The 24,355-nt window shown below is 43.3% G+C and overlaps 1 protein-coding gene across 1 annotated transcript in view; it reads right to left on the bottom strand.

Annotated features, from left to right (window-relative positions):
- Positions 1-24,355, bottom strand: part of SRRM3 (serine/arginine repetitive matrix 3) — a 577,610-nt gene that overhangs the window by 138,216 nt on the left and 415,039 nt on the right. Inside the window, exon 5 of the mRNA XM_077482193.1 lies at positions 2,628-2,762. Coding sequence (XP_077338319.1) covers positions 2,628-2,762 — 135 coding nt within the window. The remainder of the gene's footprint in view (positions 1-2,627; positions 2,763-24,355) is intronic.

The raw sequence follows: 24,355 nt of genomic DNA, 5'->3' as shown, positions 1-24,355 counted from the left end.
GAGTCCACAAGCTATGGTGCCAATATCTGAAAATTAATCACACCTGAAGTACTGACGGCCTATTTCAATTCTTGAGACCCTAACATGCCATAAAATTACAAATACCCCCCAAATGACCCCTTTTTGGAAAGAAGACATTCCAAGGTATTTAGTAAGAGGCATGATGAGTTTTTTGAAGTTGTCATTTTTTCCCACAATTCATTGCAAAATCAAGATTTTTTTCCCTTTTTTTTTCCGAAAAAATTGTCATATCAGTTTATTTCTCACACATAGCATATGCATACCACAAATTACACCCCAAAACACATTCTGCTATTACTCCCGAGTATGGCAATACCACATGTGTGAGATTTTTACACAGCGTGGCCACATGCAGAGGCCCAAAATGCAGGGAGCGCCATCAGGCGTTCTGGAGCACCCAGGACAATTCTGACATTTCTCTCCTACATGTAAAAATCATCATTTATTTGCTAGAAAATGACATAGAACCTCAAAACATTATATATATTTGTTTTAGCAAAGACCCTAGAGAATACAATGGTGGTCATTGCTCATTTTTATCTCACACGGTATTTGCGCAGCAATTTTTCGAAAGCATTTCTTTGGGCAAAAAAACAGTTTTGTGCTTAAAAAAAAAACAGTAAAGTTAGCCCAATTTTTGCATAAAGTGAAAGATGAAGTTATGCTGAGTAAATAGATACCTAACATGTCACTCTTCAAAATTGCATATGCCCGTGGAATGGCGCCAAACGTCGCTACTTAAAAATCCCCATAGGCGACACTTTACATTTTTTTAATGGTTACATGTTTTGAGTTACAGAGAAGGTCTAGGGCTAGCATTATTGCTCTCGCTCTAACGTTCACGGCGATACCTCACATGTGTGGTTTGAACACCGTTTTCATGTGTGGGCGGGGCTTAGGTATGCGTTCGTTTCTACATGCGAGCACATGGGGACAGGGGCGCTTTAAATTTATTTTATTTTTTATTGTTCATTTTACTTTATTTATTTTAGTTTGACATTTTTTTCCCCAAAAATTCATTTTTGATCACTTTTATTCCTATTACAAGGAATGTAAACATCCCTTGTAATAGGAATATGGCATGACAGGTCCTCTTTACAGTGAGATCTGGGGGTCAATAAGACCCCACATCTCACCTCTAGGCTGGGAAGCCTGAAATAAAAATAAAAATAAATAAAAAGATTCTGGATTTGATCGTATTGGCGAGGTGGTAGAAGCACCGGAGGGTGGCGAGGGGGGGCGTCTATGGCTGGGTATTGCAGGGTATCACCGAGTATGGCTGGGTATCTCCGGGTATGGCTGGGTATCTCCGTGTATGGCTGGGTATTGCAGGGTATCTCCAAGTATGGCTGGGTATGGCAATTTATGGCTGGGTATTGCAGAGTATTGGCGGGTTATGTATTGCAGAGTATTGGCGGGTATTGCAGAGTATTGCAGAGTATTGGCGGGTATTGCAGAGTATTGGGGAGTATTGCAGAGTATTGGGGGGTATTGGAGAGTATTGGGGGTTTCGGAGAGTATTGGGGGTATTGCAGAGTATTGGGGGGCATTGCAGAGTATTGGGGGGCATTTCAGAGTATTAGCTGGCATTGCAGAGTATTAGTTGGTATTGCAGAGTATTGCCAGGGTATGGAGGGGTTAAATTCGTTGAGCAGCGATGTGGGCACTGCAGATGCAGCCCACAGCGCTGCTGACACCGATCTGTTTCCCCTCCACTGTACCCATCGGTACAGAGAGGGGGAGGGAGGAACCGGCGTCATAACATGAAGCCGGTTTGTTTACAAGTGATCACTCCGTCATTTGACGGAGCGATCACGTGGTAAACAGCCACGATGAGCGGCCGTTTACCGTGATCCGTGATGCGCCGGGTCCACTGGACCTGGCGGTCACGGATGCTCTCGTGTGCGCGCCCCAGGGGGGCGCGCGAGAGCAGAATTCTGGGAGGCCGTTAATTAACGGCCTCTCAGAGTTAAACAACTGCCCTGAAGCCATTAATCGGCTATGGGCGGTTGTTAAGTGGTTAAAGGAACCTATTTAGAAAATAAAAAAACGAACCTTTACAACCCCTTTAACTTTGATTCTAGCATAAAGCAACTACAGTCAAGTAGAAACACACATGCTCAACAATATGAAAAAAAAAAAACTATAGATCTGAACTTCAGGAGGTGGTGGATTAAATTGCCTTTCTGTTCTAAGAACAGGAAAGAGGAATAGTGCCCTGTAAGACCATGCAAAACAGTACAAAACGGGTACCCGGCACACTTTGAAGCTAGCCAGAAGAAAAATAATAATACTAATACTAACAATACTTTGTTTAACTACCCCGTTAAAAACAGAGGTTATAACTGCTTCCTCCTAAAAAACATACACAAACACCATATAAATAATAAAATCTGCTCAATCCTAGTGACTAGTAGAATTTCTGGCCAAATGAGTCCCACAGTGTATATGCGTGTGCATGTGTGTGCATGTGAAAGCGTGTGGTGAGGATAGTAGGCTGTAACCTCTTACAGTACTGTGTTGCTGTATGCCAGTGCTACACACATAAAGGAAATACATGGATTACAATTGGATTTAATAATTGATTGTATATTATTGGTCATTACCTGTAGTCTCTATGGGTACAGTCAGCATTATACCATTCACTGTGACAGTCACATTCCAGGGTGTAGCCTTCTCCATAGACCGAATATTCTGTGGCATTTTCATCTCCAGGAACCACATAATGGTTTTCAATTATTCTGAAAGAAAAGTAAAATACATTTTTAAATGTATTAATGTTTAAACTGAATCACAAGCAAACATGTTAAATACTTCCAGACTTCAGGACTACAGCTTTCCAAAGATTTTGTGATAAATGTAAATTACATAAAACATAGACTAGAAATATAGACTAAATAATAGCCTAAATAGACTAAAACATAGACTAAAAAATAGACCTTACTAGACAAATGTTACAATGTCAAATGTATGCTTCATAAACTTTCAATAAACTCAGATTGTAAAAAAAAAACAAAAAAAACATAGACTATCATATACAAATATTACCAAATAACACCAACCGATTTTTTGTGTTTGCTACTTCAATTTAAAACAGGAAAAACCCACAGCAGAGCATGTAAGGTAACCTAAAAAGTTCTCAAAAATTAAACCAATTTGCACTTACAGATTCAAGTCTCTGGGTTTTATTTTATATTTAAAGTGTATGAAAGTGTATGTAAACCCTAAAAATGAACTTCCCTGTACTGCCTCCTTTTAGTTTGTTAAATACACAGTTTAAAGTGTTTTATTATATCTGTTCAACACATTAAAAAATGTCAGTTGTCCTCAAAAAATCAAAGCTGTCCCATGTCCAGTGCTTACTTCCTGTCTTATCTCATAGGGGAAGATTTACCAAAATTGGAGCATTCAGAATCTGGTGCAGCTGTACATTATAGCCAATCAACTTTTAAATTCAGCTTGTTCATTTAGGCTTTGACAATAAAACCTGGAAGCTGACTGGTTTCTATGCAGAACTGCAGCTGATTTGGCATGCTGCAATTTTAATAAATAACCCTCATAGAGTCTAGTTATCTCTTGCAGTTCATATCTTGGACCACAGAACATTCAACGACTTACTGTGGAGATGAGGACAGTGGGAGGGCTGAGACAATTCAGTACACAAAAGTAATGTGTGTTGTCAACCCACAACAAGACTTGACACTTTGCTAAAATGTATGTATAATGTGTACAGCTTGTATAACAGTGTACATTTGCTGTCCCCTCAAAATAACTCAACATAGCCATTAATGTGTAAACCACTGGCAACAATAGTAGGTTCACCCCTAAGTGAAAATGTCCAAATTGGGCCCAAAGTATCAATATTGTGTGGCCACCATTATTTTCCAACACTGCCTTAACCCTCTTGGACATGGAGTTCACCAGTGCTTCATAGGTTGCCACTGGAGTTCTCTTCCACTCCTCCATGACGACATCACAGTGCTGGTGGAAGTTAGAGTCCTTGCGCTCCCCCACCTTCCGTTTGAGGATGCCCCACAGATGCTTAATAGGGTTTAGGTCTGAAAACATGCTTGGCCAGTCCATCACCTTTACCCTAAGCTTCTTTAGCAAGGCAGTGGTCATACTGGAGGTGTGTTTGGGGTCGTTATCATGTTGGAATACTGCCCTGCAGCCCAGTTTCTGAAGGTAGGGGATCATGCTCTGCTTCAGTATGTCACAGTACTTATTGGCATTCATAGTTCCCTCAATGAACTGTAACTCCCTAGTGCTGGCAGCACTCATGCAGCCCGAGACTATGACAGTCCCAGCACCATGCTTGACTGTAGGCATGACACACTTGTTTTTGTACTCCTCACCTGGTTGCCGCCACACACACTTGACACCATCTGAACCAAATGGTGGATATCCCTCTCTCTCCCAAATGTTTTTTTTTAGGCCTCCCCCCACAAATTCACAAATTACCCAGTTTAGCCAAAACATTGGCCACACATATATTAACGATGGCTAGATGTCTAGATGTCTAGAGGCTCTTCAATGGAAACCCCCCCGACAAATTGACCGAGTAGACAAGGGGTAATGAATTAAAATTCACAAAGGTCCGGTCAGCCAAACCGCACGGAAACGTCTTTCTCAGTGTTTCTTGCGGGTAGTGCAGCCCATTAAAATGCCTAATGCTTAATACACCTAATGCATATGTACAGATCTGAACCCATTCTTACATCAGCATCCTCAGTCCCCAGTGCACATCAGAGTCCTCTCCCTCTTGATGAGTGTCCTCCTTTATATCACCCCCCCCCCCCCTCCACAGTAATGTTCTCACACTTCCTTGACACCAAACCCCCCGACAGTACTGTCCTTTCCCCCTATTTACATTATCCCCCAACATTACTCCAAATCTCCCCACTGTAATGTCCTCATCTCCCCCCCATAATATCTACATCTCCCCACTGTGTTGTCTACATCTCCCCACTGTAATGTCCACATCTCCCCAATGTAATATCCACATCTCCCCACTGTAATGTCCACATATCCCCACTGTAAAGTCCACATCTCCCCCACTGTAATATCCACATCTTCCCACTGTAATATCCACATCTCCCCCACTGTAATGTCCACATCTCCTTCACTGTCATATCCACATCTGCTCCACTGTAATGTCCACATCTCCCTCACTGTAATGTCCACATCTCCCCCACTGTAATGTCCACATCTCCCCACTGTAATTTCCACATCTCCCAACTGTAATATCCACATCTCCCCCACTGTAATGTCCACATCTCCCTCACTGTAATATCCACATCTCCCCACTGTAATGTCCACACCTCCCCACTGTAATATCCACATCTCCCCCACTGTAATATTCACAGCTTCTCCCCCATTGTAATTTCCACATCTCCCCCACTGTAATATCCACATCTCTCCCATACATCAGCCCCCCCACCCTGATGTCCTCAGCCCTCAACAACTCCACTTTAATGTCCTCAGCGAGTCAGCACACACTTTTCTCCTTTTCAGCTTTTCAGACTAGTGATCTCACTCCCTGTAACTTCGCCCCCTCCCTCAATTACCTTGCATAGACCGAAGATTGGAGGGAGGCATGGCATGTCTCGGATGGAGGGCGGGTGTTGCAAGATGGTGATTGGTTGCTAAGACTGCCCTTCATCCTAGCAGCAAATCACCTGCTTGTTAACCTCTGGTAGCTCCGCCCCCATCCAGAACTGTCCCGCCTGCTGCTGTCGGCTCTGTGTGAGGATTACAGAGACAGCAGGGGGAAGGAAAGGCTGATAAATGGCGGTACCATGGCGGGCCACATAGGAGAGTGATGCGGTCCGCATTTGGCCCACGCTCCACCATTTAGTGATGCCTGGAGTAGACCGACACATGGCAACATGGGATCCTTGGCATCAACGGATGGATCCCCCTTGATTCCATGAGACCCTCCCTGCTCTGTATACCGTAAAGACTCGAAGCCCAGGAGAGACAAGTCCAACTGATTGGAGCTTTCCTATATCTCTTCCCTTCTCTTTTCTCCCCTTCACTCCCCCTTTTCCTCCTTTTTTTTTTCTTTTCTGGAAAAGCAGGCCATGCAATTATAAATTACAGAACATGCTAATGGATTTCTGACAGAGAAGCTCTCACCGCTTTCTCGAGTATTGTGTCCTTCTGTTTTATAGAGCTGTAACCTAGCTAACTATGCCATTAGACTTTGTATCAATCCTGATGTATCAAGGACACCTATGCCCTCTCCAGAGTTGTTTGTTATTACCACCTCTATCTCTCTCTTGCCTCCTTAAACTGTGTTTTATACCTTTGTATTGAAAATGCTAAAATCTAATAAAAACTGTCAATTATAAACAAACAAAAAAACACCAGCTGTGAACAGACACTCTCTTATTCTGCACAGAGCCAGCATGCCAAACACCTCTTTATCAGACACTCACTGCCAACTAATGAAGCTAAGCACTAGAAATCTACATTCATGTGCTAGTAATGTGTAATCTGTCAAAGTGACATATCTTATACAACTCCAGACCTAACCACCAAGCAACATTAAATCTCAGACCTATAAACCTTCATAAAGGTTTTACTCAGCTCTGCACTAGATTAATGCTAACTTTCTTTTGATGCAAAACATCATAGCTTTTTTGGTAAAAAAAGGAGGACTATAAAAAAGATAATCTTTCATTACAAGTTGTATCCTTATGAGAGTTCATAAAGACATTACTATGCTATTATGCTAAAATCTTCTTATGGTGTATATTGGGGGGACTGGGTCTGCTTAAGTATTAATGCTACACACAGAATTGAAAGATTGAAGCTCAAACATGGAAAAAAAGGTATCTGATAACTACCGTATTTATCGGCATATAACATGCGTGTTAAATGCCGAACCGGTGCCTCAGAGGGGAAGGATGCAACGAGCACCGCCAAAATAGATAGAGCCTAGTGTACTGTGTACTTGGCTAGGCTCCGCTCTGCTCGCAGTCACGCCCAGTCCCGCCTCCTAGCATTTACGTCCCGCCATTGGACCGGTGTTGTGTCCATCATAGGAGCCAGGAGAACGGGCAGGACTGGGTGGGACTGTGAGAGGAGCTGGGAGGAGCCGAGTACACAGGACATCTGCCTCTGTATATCTCGGCGGCGGTAACAATTTAAAACCGATCATGCTGCAATTTAGGGCAAGGCTGCAGATGGACACTGTTGGGCAAGGCTGCAGATGGACACTGTTGGGCAAAGCTGCAGATGGACACTGTTGGGCAAGGCTGCAGATGGACACTTTTGGGCAAGGCTGCAGATGGACACTGTTGGGCAAGGCTGCAGATGGACACTGTTGGGCAAGGCTGCAGATTGACACTGAACATTCTGCAATGATGGGCAAGGCTGCAGATGGACACTGATCATTCTGCAATGATAGGCAAGGCTGCAGATGGACACTGATCATTCTGCATTGATAGGCAAGTCTGCAGATCGACACTGATTATTCGGCAATGATGGGCAAGGCTGCAGATGGACACTGATAAGGCTGTATTGATGGGCATTTAAAATGTAAGATTTTTTCCTTAAACTTCCATCCTAAACTTGGAGTGCATGTTATACTCCGGCGCGTGTTATACGCCGACGCATGCTATACACCAATAAATACGGTATTTAACAGTTATTGGTTCAAAGATGTAAAATAACACCAACACTTACAATAACTAATAACTAATAATACTAAATATAATAATGTCAACCTGTGGCATTTGAAAGAAACAGAAAATAAAGAAGCAGAATATAATTTTTCATTAGCAGTCATCATTAATTGCCACTTTTGACTTCATACATTAACACTTTTTCCATAGAGCAGGCAAAAAAAAAATCCCTAGAATACAGAGGACTATATTAAACAAAAAAAACACAATTTTCTATGGTTACTTGCTCTGCTCACCAACCACCAACCCCCAGTGCCTTACCCAGTGTGTCTTACCATCACTGCAATAGGCAGCTCTGTAATTAATAGAAAGGTGTAAAAGGAGGGTAAGGATGGTCCAGACAAAGAAAACAGGAGTTTATTTACTTTAATACATTAGAAAATACCATGATATGCCAATCAGAAGAGGTTTAACCACTTTCAGACCGGACCATTTTGCTGGTCAAAGACCAGACCACTTTTTGCGATTCGGCACTGCGTCGCTTTAACTGACAATTGCGCGGTCGTGCGACGTGGCTTCCAAAAAAAAATTGACGCCCTTTTTTTCACACAAATAGAGTTTTCTTTTGGTGGTATTTGATCACCCCTGCGGTTTTTATTTTTTGCGCTATAAACAAAAATAGAGCGACAATTTTGAAAAAAACGCATTCTTTTTTTTTTTCGTTATATCCCCCAAAAATATATAAAAAAAAATGTTTTCCCTCAGTTTAGGCCGATACGTATTCTTCTACATAGTTTTGGTAAAAAAAATCGCAATAAGCGATTATTGATTGGTTTGCGCAAAAGTTATAGCGTTTACAAAATAGGGATAGTTTTATAGCATTTTTATTAATAATTATTATTATTTTTTTTACTAGTAATGGCGGCGATCTGCGTCATTGTGGGGGACCCATCGGACATTTTTGGGACCATTTATACAGTAATCACTGCTATATAAATGCAGTGATTCCTGTGTAAATGACACTGGCAGTGAAAGGGTTAACCAGTGGGTGGCAGTGTAGGGGTTAAGTGTTCCTAGGGATGTGTTACTAACTGTGGGGGGTTGGGCTTTCATTTAGTGAACACTGATCTCTGCTCCAATCACATGGAGCAGAGATCAGCGTCACTAGTTGCTAGGCAGAATGGAGAAATGCTGTTTACACAGCATTTCCTCCATTCAGGCATCCCGTGAGACGATCGCGGGGATGCCCGCGGCGATCGAGTCCGCGGGTCCCGCGACCGGACTCACTGGGGTCCCGATCAGCGCGGTAGCGCGCTGCCGGCGGCGCGCTCCCGATGGCAGGGCGGCATTGAAGATTGGACGTACTTGTACGCCAATATGCCTGCCCGTGCCATTCTGTCGACGTACATCGTCATGCGCTGGTCGGGAAGTGGTTAATGTGGAAATTCAAATTTTGGATTGAGTGGGGAAAAGGTAAAGCCCATTACATTTTTCTTACCTATTACTTTTTTATTATCTGTGTCCCATTTGGGAGGGGCCTGCAATAAATTGCTGCCATGTCAATAGGGAAAGAGCCAGTAATAAAATGCTTACCACCCAAATAAATGAAAGAAAACAAAGAATTGCATAATATTGCACTTTAGTCTAGTAATTTTGGCTTAATGTGGTTTGTGCTGTTTTAAAATATTTTGCATATATTAAGGCTCGGAAACTAATTATAATTCAAGACCTTCTATCTACACTAATAATACCTTATGTAAGTGATATATCAGTGGTGGAACTACCCGGGTTGCAAAGGTCACACTTGTTACGCTGCCTCGGTGGGGTTGCTAGCTACAGGGCTCTGAGCTGAGAGCATCTCTCTCATACAGCTTAGAGCCAGCACTGACAGTTCCCCCTCTCTCTTGCACAGATGGGAGAAGAAAGAGCCGATCAGCTCCTTGCCCTCCCCTTCCCTTCTGTGTGCCCTGCGGGAGTTACGATGCCAAGCAGCTGAATTTGATCATTTAGCTGTTGGGCTTCACACTTCCCCTGATGCGCACACATGAGGGAAGGGGCAGGAGATGGAGGAGAAGCTTGGCTCTTTCCTCTCCTATCCATGGGGGGGGGGGGGGGCTGACAGTGCAAGCTGTATGAGAGAGACACTCTCAGCTCAGAGTCCTGCTGAGGAGGCACTGATAGGCAGCACTGATAGGAAGTACTGATAGATGGCACTGATGGGCAGCACTGATAGGTGGCATTGATGAACACTGATAGGCCGCACTGATGGGCACTGATAGGTGGCATTAATGAGCACTGATAGGTGACACTGATAAGCAGCACTGATAGGCTGCACTGATGGGCACTGATAGGTGGCGTCGATGAGCACTGATAGGTGGCAATAATATGCAGCACTGATGAGCACTGATAGGCGAAATTGATTAGCACTGATAGGCTGTACTGATGGGCACTGGTAGGTGGCACTGATGAGCACTGACAGGTGGCAGTGATGAGCACTGATATGTGGCACTGATAGGCCGCGCTGATGAGCACTGATAGGTGGCATTGAGGAGCACTAATAGGCAGAACTGATGGGCACTAATAGGCAGCATTGATGAACACTGATCGGCGGCTGATTGAGCACCCCTCTCTCCTTCCTAAAACATACCCCACAGTAACCGGGGGAGAGAAGGGAAGCCAGCAGCACTGTGGGAGGGGGGAGCAACATAGGAGGGAGGACCGGGCAGTAGAAGGAATTGGCTCTGCACAGAGTGATTAAGGTGTGCCCAGGCACACCTGGCACACCCCTCTGGGCACAACTATGGTTCAATGGTACAAATAGAATGGCAAAAGCACATTCCACACTAATGATTTTCAGCAACATTGTTCAACATACAAAATATTAAAAAGTAACACGAAAAATGTAATAAAAAAAAACTAAAATATGAGTTAGCTTTCTAGAAAAAATCACTGTGACCAAAAAAGGCAAAATTTAGGTGTCGGGAGAGAGGTCAAATCCAACTAGACCACTGTGAGTTGCAGGCAGGGACAGGGAGCTCGTCGTCCTAGCTCCAAGCTGCAACAATGTCAAAGGAAAAGTTCCATAAGCCGCACATCATGAAGCACACCCATGTGCATGAAGTGAGATGAATGGCAAACCTCAGTCCAGACTCCATCCAGGCCACACCCCCTACGTGTTCACTATGCCCCTTGGAGCTCAAACATGGGGAATCTCCATGATTAAGCTCCAAGGGTTGGAGCAAAATGCATTGGAGCGTGGCCTGGCTGGAGTCTGGGCTGAGGCTGGCATTCATTTCACTTCATGCACATGGGTCCGCTTCATGATGTGCGGCTTATGGATCTTTTGCTTTGACATTTCTAGAAAAAATGCTGTGAATATCATAGTTTTTGAAAGGGAAACAATGTCAAAAAGCAAAAAATCCACAAGTGTACCACTTTACTATTTTAAAAGCTGCAAATTGTATAACTAAACATAGTACTGATAGGGCAGAATACAACTGGCAATACAATTCTTCTGAGAAACATTACCTTATTCATTATCCTCATCATCTTACTGGCAGTATATTTACAACTGCCAGAAAACCTGTGATTCATTTATAGTACAAGGTAAATTATTTCTGATAAAATTAATTTAATAATTTGAGATAAAACATAAACACATACTGTACCTACACAACTACGGGAAGGGTTTTAAATAAAGTATTATCCATAATTTTTGCAAAGATAAATCTATCTTGTCACTGATATTGGGAGAGACAGCTGACAACAAGCCATGCTTTTACAGCAAAATGGAATTCCTACATTGACACATAGTGGAAGGCTATGGTCACATTTTGAAAACATTGTAATGGAAGCTCTGTTATGCTTATACATTTACAGAAGCCACCAATTTTAGAGGAATCCTACTTTTGTGTTGCATCCAAAAGATTTGAGTTCAGATCTAGACTTGTGCTATTTACATAATGTATTTTTTTTACAGTGCCCCAAAGTATACAAGTCCAAAGCATCCTTTGTGAGTATTCATAACCAGTAAGAAGGATTAATAGAAATATCCAAAACATTCAGGCATACCTGGTTTTCGATCCAAAGGCTACTGTAAAAGAAATCACTGAAAAAACATTGGATTGCTCAACAACCTTAAAGTCTCATTGCTTTAATTAGATACTCTGCAATGACTTTATTTAAATTGGTACCTGTATCTCACATATCATGATGGGGGGCGCTTAATCACTGTCTCGGAGGAAAATCTCTATGTGAATAACAGCAGTGGTGTACTACAAGCAGCTTCTCCTGATCCTTATCAAACAGATGGCGGTATTTAGAATATAAACAAAAAAGAGAAGTTGCCAATTCAATCTATAGGTAAGGCATTGTTCATCTTAAAGATTGAATGTCATACATGTATGTGCAACACAGCAAATATGTTTAGAAGATCCACTGATCTGTTTTGTTTGTCATGATTTCTCTGCAATGCAATTCCACGTTTGTTAAACTCTTCATGAGGTGCTGAACCCTCTGGTGATGTACGATAGCCAGATACGAAAGACAGACACATTCTGAAATGCACTGAGGAATCGAGCAAGAGAATCTACCTACTGCTACAATCTGTATCTGTAGTCTGCAATCAGTTAGTAAGCAGACCTGCTGTGGATTAGATATACCAATATGAAATCATATCATATACAGGTGCATCTCCAAAAATGAGAATGTCATCAAAAAGTTAATTTATTTCAGTAATTCAATTCAAAATGTGAAATGTATATATTATATAGATTCATTACACACAGAGTTATAGTCTTAAAGTATTTATTTCTTTTAATTTTGATTACAGACAATTAGAATATTGAGAAAAAATGCAATATTTTAGACTCATGGAGTCAAACTCCAATCAGCTAGTTAACTCAAAACACATGTAAAGGTTTCCTGAGCCTTTGGTCTCTCAGTCTGGTCCAGTAGGTTACACAATCAGGGGGAAGACTGCTGACTTGACAGTTGTCTGCAAAGGCAGTCATTGACACCCTCCAAAAGGAGGGTAAGTGAAAAAAGGTCATTGCTAAAGAACCTGGATGTTCACAGAGTGCTTGATCCAAGCATATTAATGGAAGGTTGAGTGGAAAGAAAAAACATGTGGTAGAAAAAGGTGCACAAGCATCAGGGATAACTACAGTCTTGAGGGGATTGTAAAGCAAAAGCCATTCAAGAATTTGGGGGAGATTCACAAAGAGTGGACTAGGGCTGGTGTCAGAGCTTCAAGAGCAACCACACACAGATGTATCCAGGACATTGGCTACAAGTGTTGCATGAGTTTTGTCAAGCAACTCCTGAACCAGAGACAATGTCAGAAGCATCAGGGCTAAGGAGGAAAAGGATTAAACTGTCGCTCAGTGGTGCAAAAGTCCTCTTTTAGGATTGAAAGTAAATTTTGCATATCATTTGAAAATCAAGGTCCCAGAGTCTGGAGGAAGAGTGAAGAGGCACAGAATGCATGTTGCATGAGGCCCAGTGTGAAGTTTCCACAGTCAGTGATGATTTGGGGAGTCATGTCATCTGCTGGTGTTGGTCCACTGTGATTTATCAAGTCCAAAGTCAGCGCAGCCCTCTACCAGGAAATTATAGAACACTTCATGCTTCCCTCTGCTGACCAGCTTTATGGAGATGCTGATTTAATTTTCCAGCAGGACTTGGCACCCGCCCACACTGCCAATATACCAATACTTGATTTAATGATTATGGTATTACTGTGCTTGATTGGCCAGCAAACTCACCTGACCTGAACCCCTCAGAGAATCTATGGGGTATTGTCAAGAGGAATATGAGAAACACCAGACCCAACAATGTAGATAAGCTGAAGGCTGCTATCAAAGCAACCTAGGCTTCCATAACACCTCAGCAGTGCCACAGGCTGATTACCTCCATGCCACGCTGCACTTATGCAGTAATTCACGCAAGAGGAACCCGACCAAGTATTGAGTGCATACTATACTGTACATGAACATCATTTTCATTAAGTCAACATTTCTGTATTAAAAATTCTTTTTTTAATCGTCTTATGTAATATTCAAATTATCTGAGCTACTGAATTTTGGGTTTTCACTATCTGTAAGACATAATCCTTAAAAGAAAGAAATGCTTGAAATATATCACTCTGTGTGTAATGAATCCATATAATATATGAGTTTCATTTTTTGCATTGAATAACTGAAATAAAATAACTTCTTGTTGATATTAAAATTTTTTTAAATGCACCTGTATACCAAGCTATTAACATCACCTGGGTCATCATTTATATCAAATATGATACTGCAAATGATCAGAACATACAGTATATGGTGCATATAAACACTGTCCACCAGGCCTGGACTGGGACAAAAATTAGGCTGAGGCATTTTGGACTGAGCAGCCCATGACATGTTAACTGGCCCCTTCCCCACTCTCCATCCTGACAGATCCCCCGGGAGAGGGGTGGGGGGAAACTGGCAGAGGTGTGGGGGGCTGGGGGGCGGTAAAAAGAATGGGGGGCACAGGGAGGAAGCTGAAGAGCACTGGGGGGAGGCAGAGAGCATGGGGGGCTGGAGAGCCCGGGGGTCTGGAGAGCACTGGGGGGGTCAGAGAACACAGGGGGAAGCAAGAAAACGGTGGGGGAAGCGCACAGGGGGGCATGAGACCATGGTGGGCCAGAGACCATGGTGGGAGGCCAAGGACCACAGAGGGTGGTGAGGACAGGGGGAGGTAGAGAGCACAGAGGGAGGCGAAGAGCACTGGGGGGCTAGAGAGCACTGGGGAAGGTGGAAAACACTGGGGGGAGGCAGAGAGTCTGGGGAAAGGCTGAGAGCACCGGGGGAGGTGGAGAGCACAGGGAGGAGGCGGAGAGCACTGGGGGGAGGCAGAGAGCATGGAAGGAGGCAGAGAGCATAGGGGGAGGTGGCGAGCACAGGGGGAGGTGGAGAGCACAGGAGGGAGGCAGAGAGCATTGGGGGGAGGCAGGAAGCACTGGGGGGCTGGAGAGCAGTGGGGGGGCTGGAGAGCACTGAGGGTAGGCGGCGAGGACAGGGGGGGCTGAAGAGCACTGAGGGGACGCAAAAAACACAGGGGGGGCGGAGAGCACTGGGGGACTGGAGAGCACTGCGGAGTGGCGGAGAGCACTAGGGGGGCTGGAGAGTACTGGGGGAGGTAGGGAGCACACTGGGGGGTAGAGAGTATGCAGGGAGGTACAGAGCACTAGAAGGGCTCAAGAGAACTGGGGGAGGCAGAGAGCACTGGAGAGGCCAGAGAGCACTGGGGGCTAGAGAGCACAGAGGGAGGTGGAAAACATGGGGGAGGTGGAGAGCATGGGGGGTTGGAGAGCACTGAGGTTGAGGCAGAGAGCAGGGGGAGCACAGGAAGGGGAAACAGAAATAAGCAGGATAGGAGTGGTGGGGGTGGCTGCATATAAAATAATTCTTCTCTCTATTTCCTCCTGCAGCCTCTGAATGTCTGCTTCTCCTCCTCTCCCTCTAGCAGGCATTCAGAAGCTGCAGAAGGAATGGAGAGAATGATTCTTCTATATGCATCCACCCCCACCGCTTCTCTTATCCAGGTTACAAGGGGTCACACTCACATTCTCTCTGCTCCGACTCCACAGTGTCTGCAGCAGGTGTATCATTTAGCTCCTCCCCCTTCATGGCCACGCCCCCAGCGCCATAGGCTGAACTATACTGGAGGTGTTCAACAGGGGCCCTGAAGAGGCCAAAAGTGTCTCCTCTAGCTCCTCCCCCCTTCATGTTTATGCGTCCTCAGCGCAGATGACTGAGCTGAACTGGCAGCCGGGCCGCCGTGTAGAGGTCGGGTGATAGGTGCTGGCTCAAAGAGCAGCCCAGCTGCCTTGGCCCTGCAAAGACTGGCAGCCCTGGCCCACTAGGTAAGTGGCTGGTGTGCCCTATGGCCAGTCTGGGCCTACTGCCCACTGACTGAAGGAATAAGTGGAACATATACATGCAGAAAACTACAGAAAGGTTAAAAATATATGCTCAATCTGCACAATGTTCACAATTTTTTTTAATGAAAGCTGCAGATTATTCTTCTGATATTTTTCTTCCCCTTGTTTCTCTTTTCCTCCCTTACCAATATGCTAATGTGCCCAATCATGGCTGGTGTAAGTTACCAGCAGAGGTGCTGTATATAGTTTCCCAAAAATATCAGACCACTTAGTATTTCTCTCAAGAGCTCTCAGTCCGGATGCAAGCATTGGTCTGGCTCTTGGGAGGAGTTATGTCTTGCTGAATTGGTGTCATGGTGGAGGGGTAGATGTGTCTAGACAGATTGCATTTGTGTGCAGACCACTGTAGGTAATAGGGGTGCACCGAATGTGTTTATTGGTGCCGAAACTGATACCGAAAATGAAAAATACACTAGGCCAAAAACCGAAACCAATACCAAAAATTGTTTTTTTTATATATTAAACAAAAAAAGATTTATATAAAATTGTGTTATATTATTATTCATTATAGTATTCATATTCAACTGAATCATTAATTTTATGAATAAAAGAATAGTAAAATCCAGTAATGTAAAGTACTTTAATAATAATAAAGCAACCCAAATAAATTGAACAGTGGACACAGAAAATACAAAATTATAAATTAAAGTTACTACAGCATATCCTGCAGTGCAGACTGCAGTCAGTGCACACTGAACCATAAAAAACAAAATAAAATAAAAAACAGCAGCGGTGCTCAGCCAATTACAGCAGGCAATGTAGACTAGTCTGTGTTTCTGGAAGTCTCCATCCATATCTGGAACACAGTGTGGTATAGTACTGGAGTATGTAGACAGCCACAGATACAGAACATACAGTTTTGCATTTGCACATGCAACGGGCTGACAGCTTATGGAGACACATAGTTTGGCCCAACAGCAACAAACTATGTATGTACAGTATATTAAAAGCTGGAGTTCTCTCTTAAATTGAAGAATGTAAATAAGTACTTTAATAATAATAAAGCAACCCAAATAAATTGGACAGTGGACACAGAACATAAAATCATAAAATCAAATAAAATACACAATTATAAATTAAAGTTACTACAGCATATCCTGCAGTGCAGACTGCAGTAAGTGCACATTGAACCATAACAACAAAATAAAAAATAAAAAATAAGTAAAAAAATGCATAAAAAATTATAAATAAATAATATAAAAATAAAATGACTAAGACTAAGTCTAAGAAGACTTTATTAATTTTCAACTTAAATCAGAACTAGTAATTCAGTTCTCTCTCCCTAAGGTGTCAGCAGCTGCATGTGCGATAAAAGTGTATGTACGTAGCTGCAGGTTACATACATAGTCATACAGTAGACCACACTGTGTTCCAGCCCCCGGGTATGAGCAGAGACATCCCGGAACACAGACTAGTCTACAGTCTGGTCTACAGCAGCGGTGCTCAGTCAATCACAGCAAGCAATGTAGACTAGTCTGTGTTTATGGAAGTCTCCGCCCATATCTGGAACACAGTGCGGTATAATGTATAGTACTGGAGTATGTAGACGGTCACAGATACAGAACATACAGTTTTGCACATGCAACGGGCTGAAAGCTTAGCGAGAGACAATCAATGACTGACATCGTTTGCCCCAACAACAAACTATGTATAAAGAAAAACAGCATAACAAATATGGCAGAAGGCCATTATTCTGTTTCACAGTTTCTGTAAAATATAAGTTTAACATATGCTACATGCAATAAAAAAATGTAATTATTTTATTTTCAACTTGAGAACTAGTAATTTTATTTTATTTAAGTTCTCTCCCTAAGGTGTCAGCAGCTGCATGTGCAATACAAGTGTATGTATGTAGCTGCGAGTTACATACTTAGTAGACTGCACTGTGTTCTGGTCCCCTGGGTATGAGTGGAGACATCCCGGAACACAGTCTAGTCTACAGCAGCCGTGCTCAGCCAATCACAGCAGGCAATGTAGACTAGTCTGTGTTTCTGGAAGTCTCCGCCCATATCTGGAACACAGTGTGGTATAGTGTATAGTACTGGAGTATGTAGACAGCCACAGATACAGAACATACAGTTTTGCATTTGCACATGCAATGGGCTGACAGCTTATGGCAGGGGTGTCCAAACTTTTTTCAAAGAGGGCCAGATTTGATGAAGTGAACATGCACGAGGGCCGACCATTTTACCTGACATTCTTTGAACCATTAAAAATCGGTCTAAGTGTGTTCGTTCGAACACTAATACACGGCCCAACAAGAATTCTCTTGCCTTTGTGGCTGTGTGTGTTGAAGAGATGAGCTTGGGCGTGTTATTTGGATATACCGTATTTATTGGCAAATAAGAGGGAAGTTTCAGGAAAAAAAAACTTACAATTTTAAATAAAAAACTCTGAAGCAAAATAAGGGTCAGTGCCCATCTGCGCTCCCACCATTGCCAGGAATGCACCCACCATTGCCAGGAATGCACCCACCATTAGCCAGGAATGCAGCCACTATTAGCCAGGATTTCAGCCACCATTAGCCAGGAATGCAGCCACCATTAGCCAGGAATGCAGCCACCATTAGCCAGGATTTCAGCCACCATTAGCCAGGATTTCAGCCACCATTAGCCAGGAATGCAGCCACCATTAGCCAGGAATGCAGCCACCATTAGCCAAGAATGCAGCCACCATTAGCCAGGAATGCAGCCACCATTAGCCAGGATTTCACTCACTATTGCCAGGAATGCAGCCACCATTGCCAGGATTTCACTCACTATTGCCAGGAATGCAGCCACCATTAGCCAGGATTTCACTCACTATTGCCAGGAATGCAGCCACCATTGCCAGGATTTCACTCACTATTAGCCAGGAATGCAGCCACCATTGCCAGGATTTCACATACTATTGCCAGGAATGCAGCCACCATTGCCAGGATTTCACATACTATTGCCAGGAATGCAGCCACCATTGCCAGGATTTCACTTACTATTGCCAGGATTTCACTCACTATTGCCAGGAATGCAGCCACCATTAGCCAGGAATGCAGCCACCATTAGCCAGGATTTCACTCACTATTGCCAGGAATGCAGCCACCATTGCCAGGATTTCACTCACTATTGCCAGGAATGCAGCCACCATTAGCCAGGATTTCACTCACTATTGCCAGGAATGCAGCCACTATTGCCAGGATTTCACTCACTATTAGCCAGGAATGCAGCCACCATTGCCAGGATTTCACATACTATTGCCAGGAATGCAGCCACCATTGCCAGGATTTCACTCACTATTGCCAGGAATTCAGCCACCATTGCCAGGATTTCACATACTATTGCCAGGAATGCAGCCACCATTGCCAGGATTTCACTTACTATTGCCAGGATTTCACTCACTATTGCCAGGAATGCAGCCACCATTAGCCAGGATTTCACTCACTATTGCCAGGAATGCAGCCACCATTGCCAGGATTTCACTTACTATTGCCAGGAATGCAGCCACCATTAGCCAGGATTTCACTCACTATTGCCAGGAATGCAGCCACCATTAGCCAGGATTTCACTTACTATTGCCAGGAATGCAGCCACCATTGCCAGGATTTCACTCACTATTGCCAGGAATGCAGTCACCATTAGCCAGGATTTCATATACTATTGCCAGGAATGCAGCCACCATTGCCAGGATTTCACTCACTATTGCCAGGAATGCAGCCAACATTAGCCAGGATTTCACTTACTATTGCCAGGAATGCAGCCCCCATTGCCAGGATTTCACTCACTATTGCCAGGAATGCAGCCACCATTGCCAGGATTTCACATACTATTGCCAGGAATGCAGCCACCATTAGCCAGGATTTCACTTACTATTGCCAGGAATGCAGCCACCATTGCCAGGATTTCACATACTATTGCCAGGAATGCAGCCACCATTAGCCAGGATTTCACTCACTATTGCCAGGAATGCAGCCACCATTGCCAGGATTTCACTCACTATTGCCAGGAATGCAGTCACCATTGCCAGGATTTCACTCACTATTGCCAGGAATGCAGCCACCATTAGCCAGGATTTCACTTACTATTGCCAGGAATGCAGCCACCATTGCCAGGATTTCACTCACTATTGCCAGGAATGCAGCCACCATTGCCAGGATTTCACTCACTATTGCCAGGAATGCAGCCACCATTAGCCAGGATTTCACATACTATTGCCAGAAATGCAGCCACCATTGCCAGGATTTCACATACTATTGCCAGGAATGCAGCCACCATTGCCAGGATTTCACTTACTATTGCCAGGAATGCAGCCACCATTGCCAGGTTTTTACATACTATTGCCAGGAATGCAGCCATCATTAGCCAGGATTTCACTTACTATTGCCAGGAATGCAGCCACCATTGCCAGGATTTCACTCACTATTAGCCAGGAATGTACTTACCATTGCCATCAGTGCAGCCTTGGAGGGGACATGGAGGGGGCTGGACGAGCGCCAAAGAACAGGAGAATCTCCTGTTTTCACAGCGGCCTCTTTAAGAGAAAGTCCCGCCTCCTTTGATGGACAGAACAGTCGTCCAATGGCGGAGATGGGACTTCCTATTACAGAGGCTGCAGTGTAAACAGGAAATACTCCTGTGTGCACAGCGCTCGTACAGCCTCCTATCTCCAATGCAGCCAGACTATATATAGTTTGTGGCCCCGGCGCTGGGAGATCGTCGGGGGCCACAAAAGATATATATGTTTAGATTACCAGGAGGGCCGTTCAAAACCGGGCCGCGGGCCGCGATTGGCCCGCGGGCCAGACTTTGGACATGCCTGGCTTATGGAGAGACATAGTTTGGCCCAGCAGCAACAAACTATGTATGTACAGTAGATTAAAAGCTGGAATTCTCTCTTAAATTGAAGAAGTGCAAAAAAACTGTAGAAGAACTACAATGAACAACCAACTAATGGCACAACTAGACAATTGGAACATACTGGTAGTCAGTCATACTATGTTGTATGTTCCAATTGTCCAATAGCACAGTCCAATACCAATTAATTTACTATGTTCAACAACATGGTAAATTAATTGGTCTATGCTACGGATTTATAAATCTATTTCAGTAAAAGTGGCAGATTTCGCTTCAAGGACAAAAGTTGTTCAGCTTTCTCACAGGAGAGATGGTTTCTCTTCTCAAGAATATAAGATGCTAGACTGAATAGTCTCTCACTCTCTGTACTGGTGCTTGGGGCAAATAAATATCTGCGTGCAATCTGTGCAAGCAAAGGAAAACGTTGTTTGTTGATGCGCCAGTACTCAAGGGGATTGTCACTTCTGGCTATAGGTTGTTCAGCTAAATAAATGTCCAGCTGTTGGGTAGCTGCACTTGTTCCGGCACTGCTATGGACCAGGGTGCATTCATGTAAAATTTCTTTAAACATATCAGATATGGAGGGAGCGTGTTCCTCTTCACTTGTATACAACCGATTCTTCTCACTTTCCTCTGTGCTGCACCTCAAAACTCCTTCACCAGATGCTTCCACCACGTCCATTTGTGCTTGTATCATTGTCCATGCACGCCGCTTTTTCTCAACATTAAAATAATGCTATTTAAATCGAGGATCTAGAACTGTTGCAATGCAGTACAGAGGGTTGGACTCTGTGTCTTGAAACCAGTTGGTAACGGCCTCCAGTAGAGTGGTTTTAGCCATTTTTACGCCATAGTCTGTTTCTATCTCTTTTCCTAGCAGACGCTTTAGTGCGGCAATCAAGGGAATAACTTCAGAAATGGAAGCATTAGTTGAGCTTATTTCTTTTGTTAACTGTTCAAATGGAGATAGAAGAGACAAACTATTTTCAACTAACATCCACTGATGTGCATTCAGTGTTGCCAGCAGCTCGTAATCTGCAATGTATGCAGCTAAAACGCTCTTTTGTTCAAAAAGACTTTGCAGCATATAGTAGGTGCTGTTCCAACGAGTGGCTACATCTTTCTGCAGTCATTTCGGTGGCATTCCAAACTGTATCTGCAAAGCTTGTAATCTGGAATAAGCAAGCGGAGAATGCTTAAAGTGACCCACAAATTTTCTTCCTTTTGATACAATAACAGAAATGGTGCGCTGACTCGGCAATCCTTCATTCACAGCCAATTGCAGAGTGTGTGCCATACACGGTATGCTTTTAAGTTCACTGTCCTCCATTGCTTTTGCTATATTCCGTGCATTATCTCAGACAATCAAATGCACGTTAGACTTCTCAATGTGCCAAGTGTCAAGCATGGATTTTAAAGTGTCAGCTATTGCTGCTGCAGTATGTGATCCAACAAACTCACGTGCGTTAAGTAGGATGTTTTGCAATTGAAATTTGTCATCTATCCACTGCGCTGTCAGGCTAAGCATGCTCGTTGGACTGATGTCTGAACTCCAAATGTCGGTAGTAAAACTGATTTCTATTATGTCGGTAGTCATGAGCTCATGAACATGTTTTCTAATACTGCAAAACAATTCAGGTAGACAGGTATCTGCAAAGTAGCGTCTGCTTGGTAGTGAGTAATGAGGCTCAATATGTTGCCTACGGAATCCAATGTCCTCCATAACAGAGAATGGCTGGTCATCTAATGTAATAAATTCCATAATTTTATCTGTTATGGCACAAGCTTTGGGACTGTCACTTGCAAATTTGTTAACCTTTTCAAAGACTGTGGCCACAGATAGTGTTGAGCCTGAGTAATTTTTTGTAAGTGGCACTGTTTTCTTCTAATCTGAATGCTGAACTGGATGACGTGTTTTCAGGTGGTGTATCAAACCTGTTGTTGAAAAATGCCTTGGCACCTTACTCCCTCTTGAAATTTCTGCTGAGCAAAGACTACAGATTGCAAATTTGGGGTCTTTATCATACTTAATGTGATTTATCAGAAACTTTAAAATATTTCCACCTTTGCTGATAGCGCAGAATAATAACATAGAATGATCTATAGTGGGAGTGAAATCTGAGGGGGGGGAAAAAAAAGGACAAAATCAATTTAAAAGCTAAACCCTAGGAGGCAGCTTTACAAAATAAAAAACGATCACTTTTTTTTTTTTTTAACGGTGCAGTTCTTGCCATGCAAGGTAGTTATATCTGCACTGCAGTACATCTGACTTGTACCAAAAAGATAATTGCACTGATTAAATTTGATTTGAAATGGAATTGATTGCTTGCAAATTGCAATTGCATGCTATATTTAATTTTTTTGAGCTATTCTGTAGTATACTATAAATTCATGCGCTTGTTGTCATTGAATTTGTCAGCGGAGTATTATAACTAAGTTATACATGATTTGTTGAAACATGACAGTACACAATAAAATATATAATATATAGTTATTAAATATATTATATTTATTGCGTTTAAAAAATCATGTGCTTGCTGTCATGTCAGTGTGTACTGTATAACTAACTATACTGTGACAAAGTAACAAATTCAATGACAACAAGGGCATACATTTAATTTTGTAGTATACTACAGAATAAATAGCATACCATTCCATTTCAAACCAGTTCAATTATATAAAATATAATTTCTGCTACAAGTCAGATGTACTGCAGTGCAGACAGACAGACATATTTAATACTATACTGCATGGCAAGAGTGGCTTGTTGTTTAATTTAGGCTAAGTAGTAAGTAATACATGTTGTTTGACTGCTATAGACCATTTAAATAATACTAGTTGGATTGTTTCTGTCAGTTTAAGTAAGGCAAAAAAGGCAATGCATTGCTCACCGGCGAATAGTAGTAGCCATCCAGGAGGGACAGTGCCCACTCTTGTACTTGAGTATGCTATGTGCAGCCCTCTATGAAGCCGTCTCACGGGTCCCAGCAGCGTTTCTCGTGTCCCAGTAGTGTCTCTCGGGTCCCAGCAGCGTCTCTCGGGTCCCAGCAGCATCTCACAAGCATGATCACGTCCGGGGGGAAGAGGCCAGCGTCTCAGCAGGGAATGTGCTTACAAGTGCGGCGTCTTAACCGCGAGGAACGTGCAAGCCGCCCACAGAACGAGTGATGTCATCCGAAGGTTCTCCCTCTGCTACTGTGCATGCGCAATTATAGGCGCCATTGTCGGCAAGAACTCTCTTTCAGCAAAATGCCGAAAAGGCCATTTTCGGCCGATATGTTTTGGCGGCTAAAATTTCGGTGCATCCCTAGTAAGTAATGGCCACAATTGATGCCGAGCTGTAATGATCAAAAGAAATGAAATAGAATAAATGACAGGGGCAGGCCAGGGACAGTGAGTTTGGAGAGGAAAGGGTTAGACAATTCTGCATGTCCTCCAGCCCAAAAATGAGGCAAGCTATGTCTGGCTTGCTCTAGCATCTAATGCACACTGTGAGAAGCTCACAGTGTGCAGGGAAATCAGAGTAAGCAGTCTCAGTACAGAAAAGAACAAGTGTGCCACTGAAAGTAATGCCGCCTACACACGAGTGGAATGTCTGACAGAAAAAGTCAGACGGAAGCTTTCCATTGTATGTCTCATCGGCCTTTTTTTATTTACAAAAATTCTGACAGACGTAGAAATAGAACATGTTTTAAATATTTCCGACGGAACCAATCCCTATTGGGAAAACCGCTCGTCTGTATGCTGTTCTAATGGACCAAAAACGACGCATGCTCTGAAGCAAGTATGAGACAGAGGCTATTGGCTACTGAACTTCCTTTTTCTAGTCCTGTCGTACGCATTCTTAACAATCGGACTTTGGTGTGATCATGTGTATGCAAAACAGTTTCATCGGAACTCCG

Source organism: Lithobates pipiens, unplaced genomic scaffold (genome assembly GCF_037356315.1).
Source record: "Lithobates pipiens isolate NorthernLeopardFrog02 unplaced genomic scaffold, aLitPip1_a1.2 Scaffold_16, whole genome shotgun sequence".
NCBI lineage: Eukaryota > Metazoa > Chordata > Amphibia > Anura > Ranidae > Lithobates > Lithobates pipiens.
Note: the sequence above shows the minus strand (reverse complement) of the source record. Positions and strands in the feature narration are given on the sequence as shown.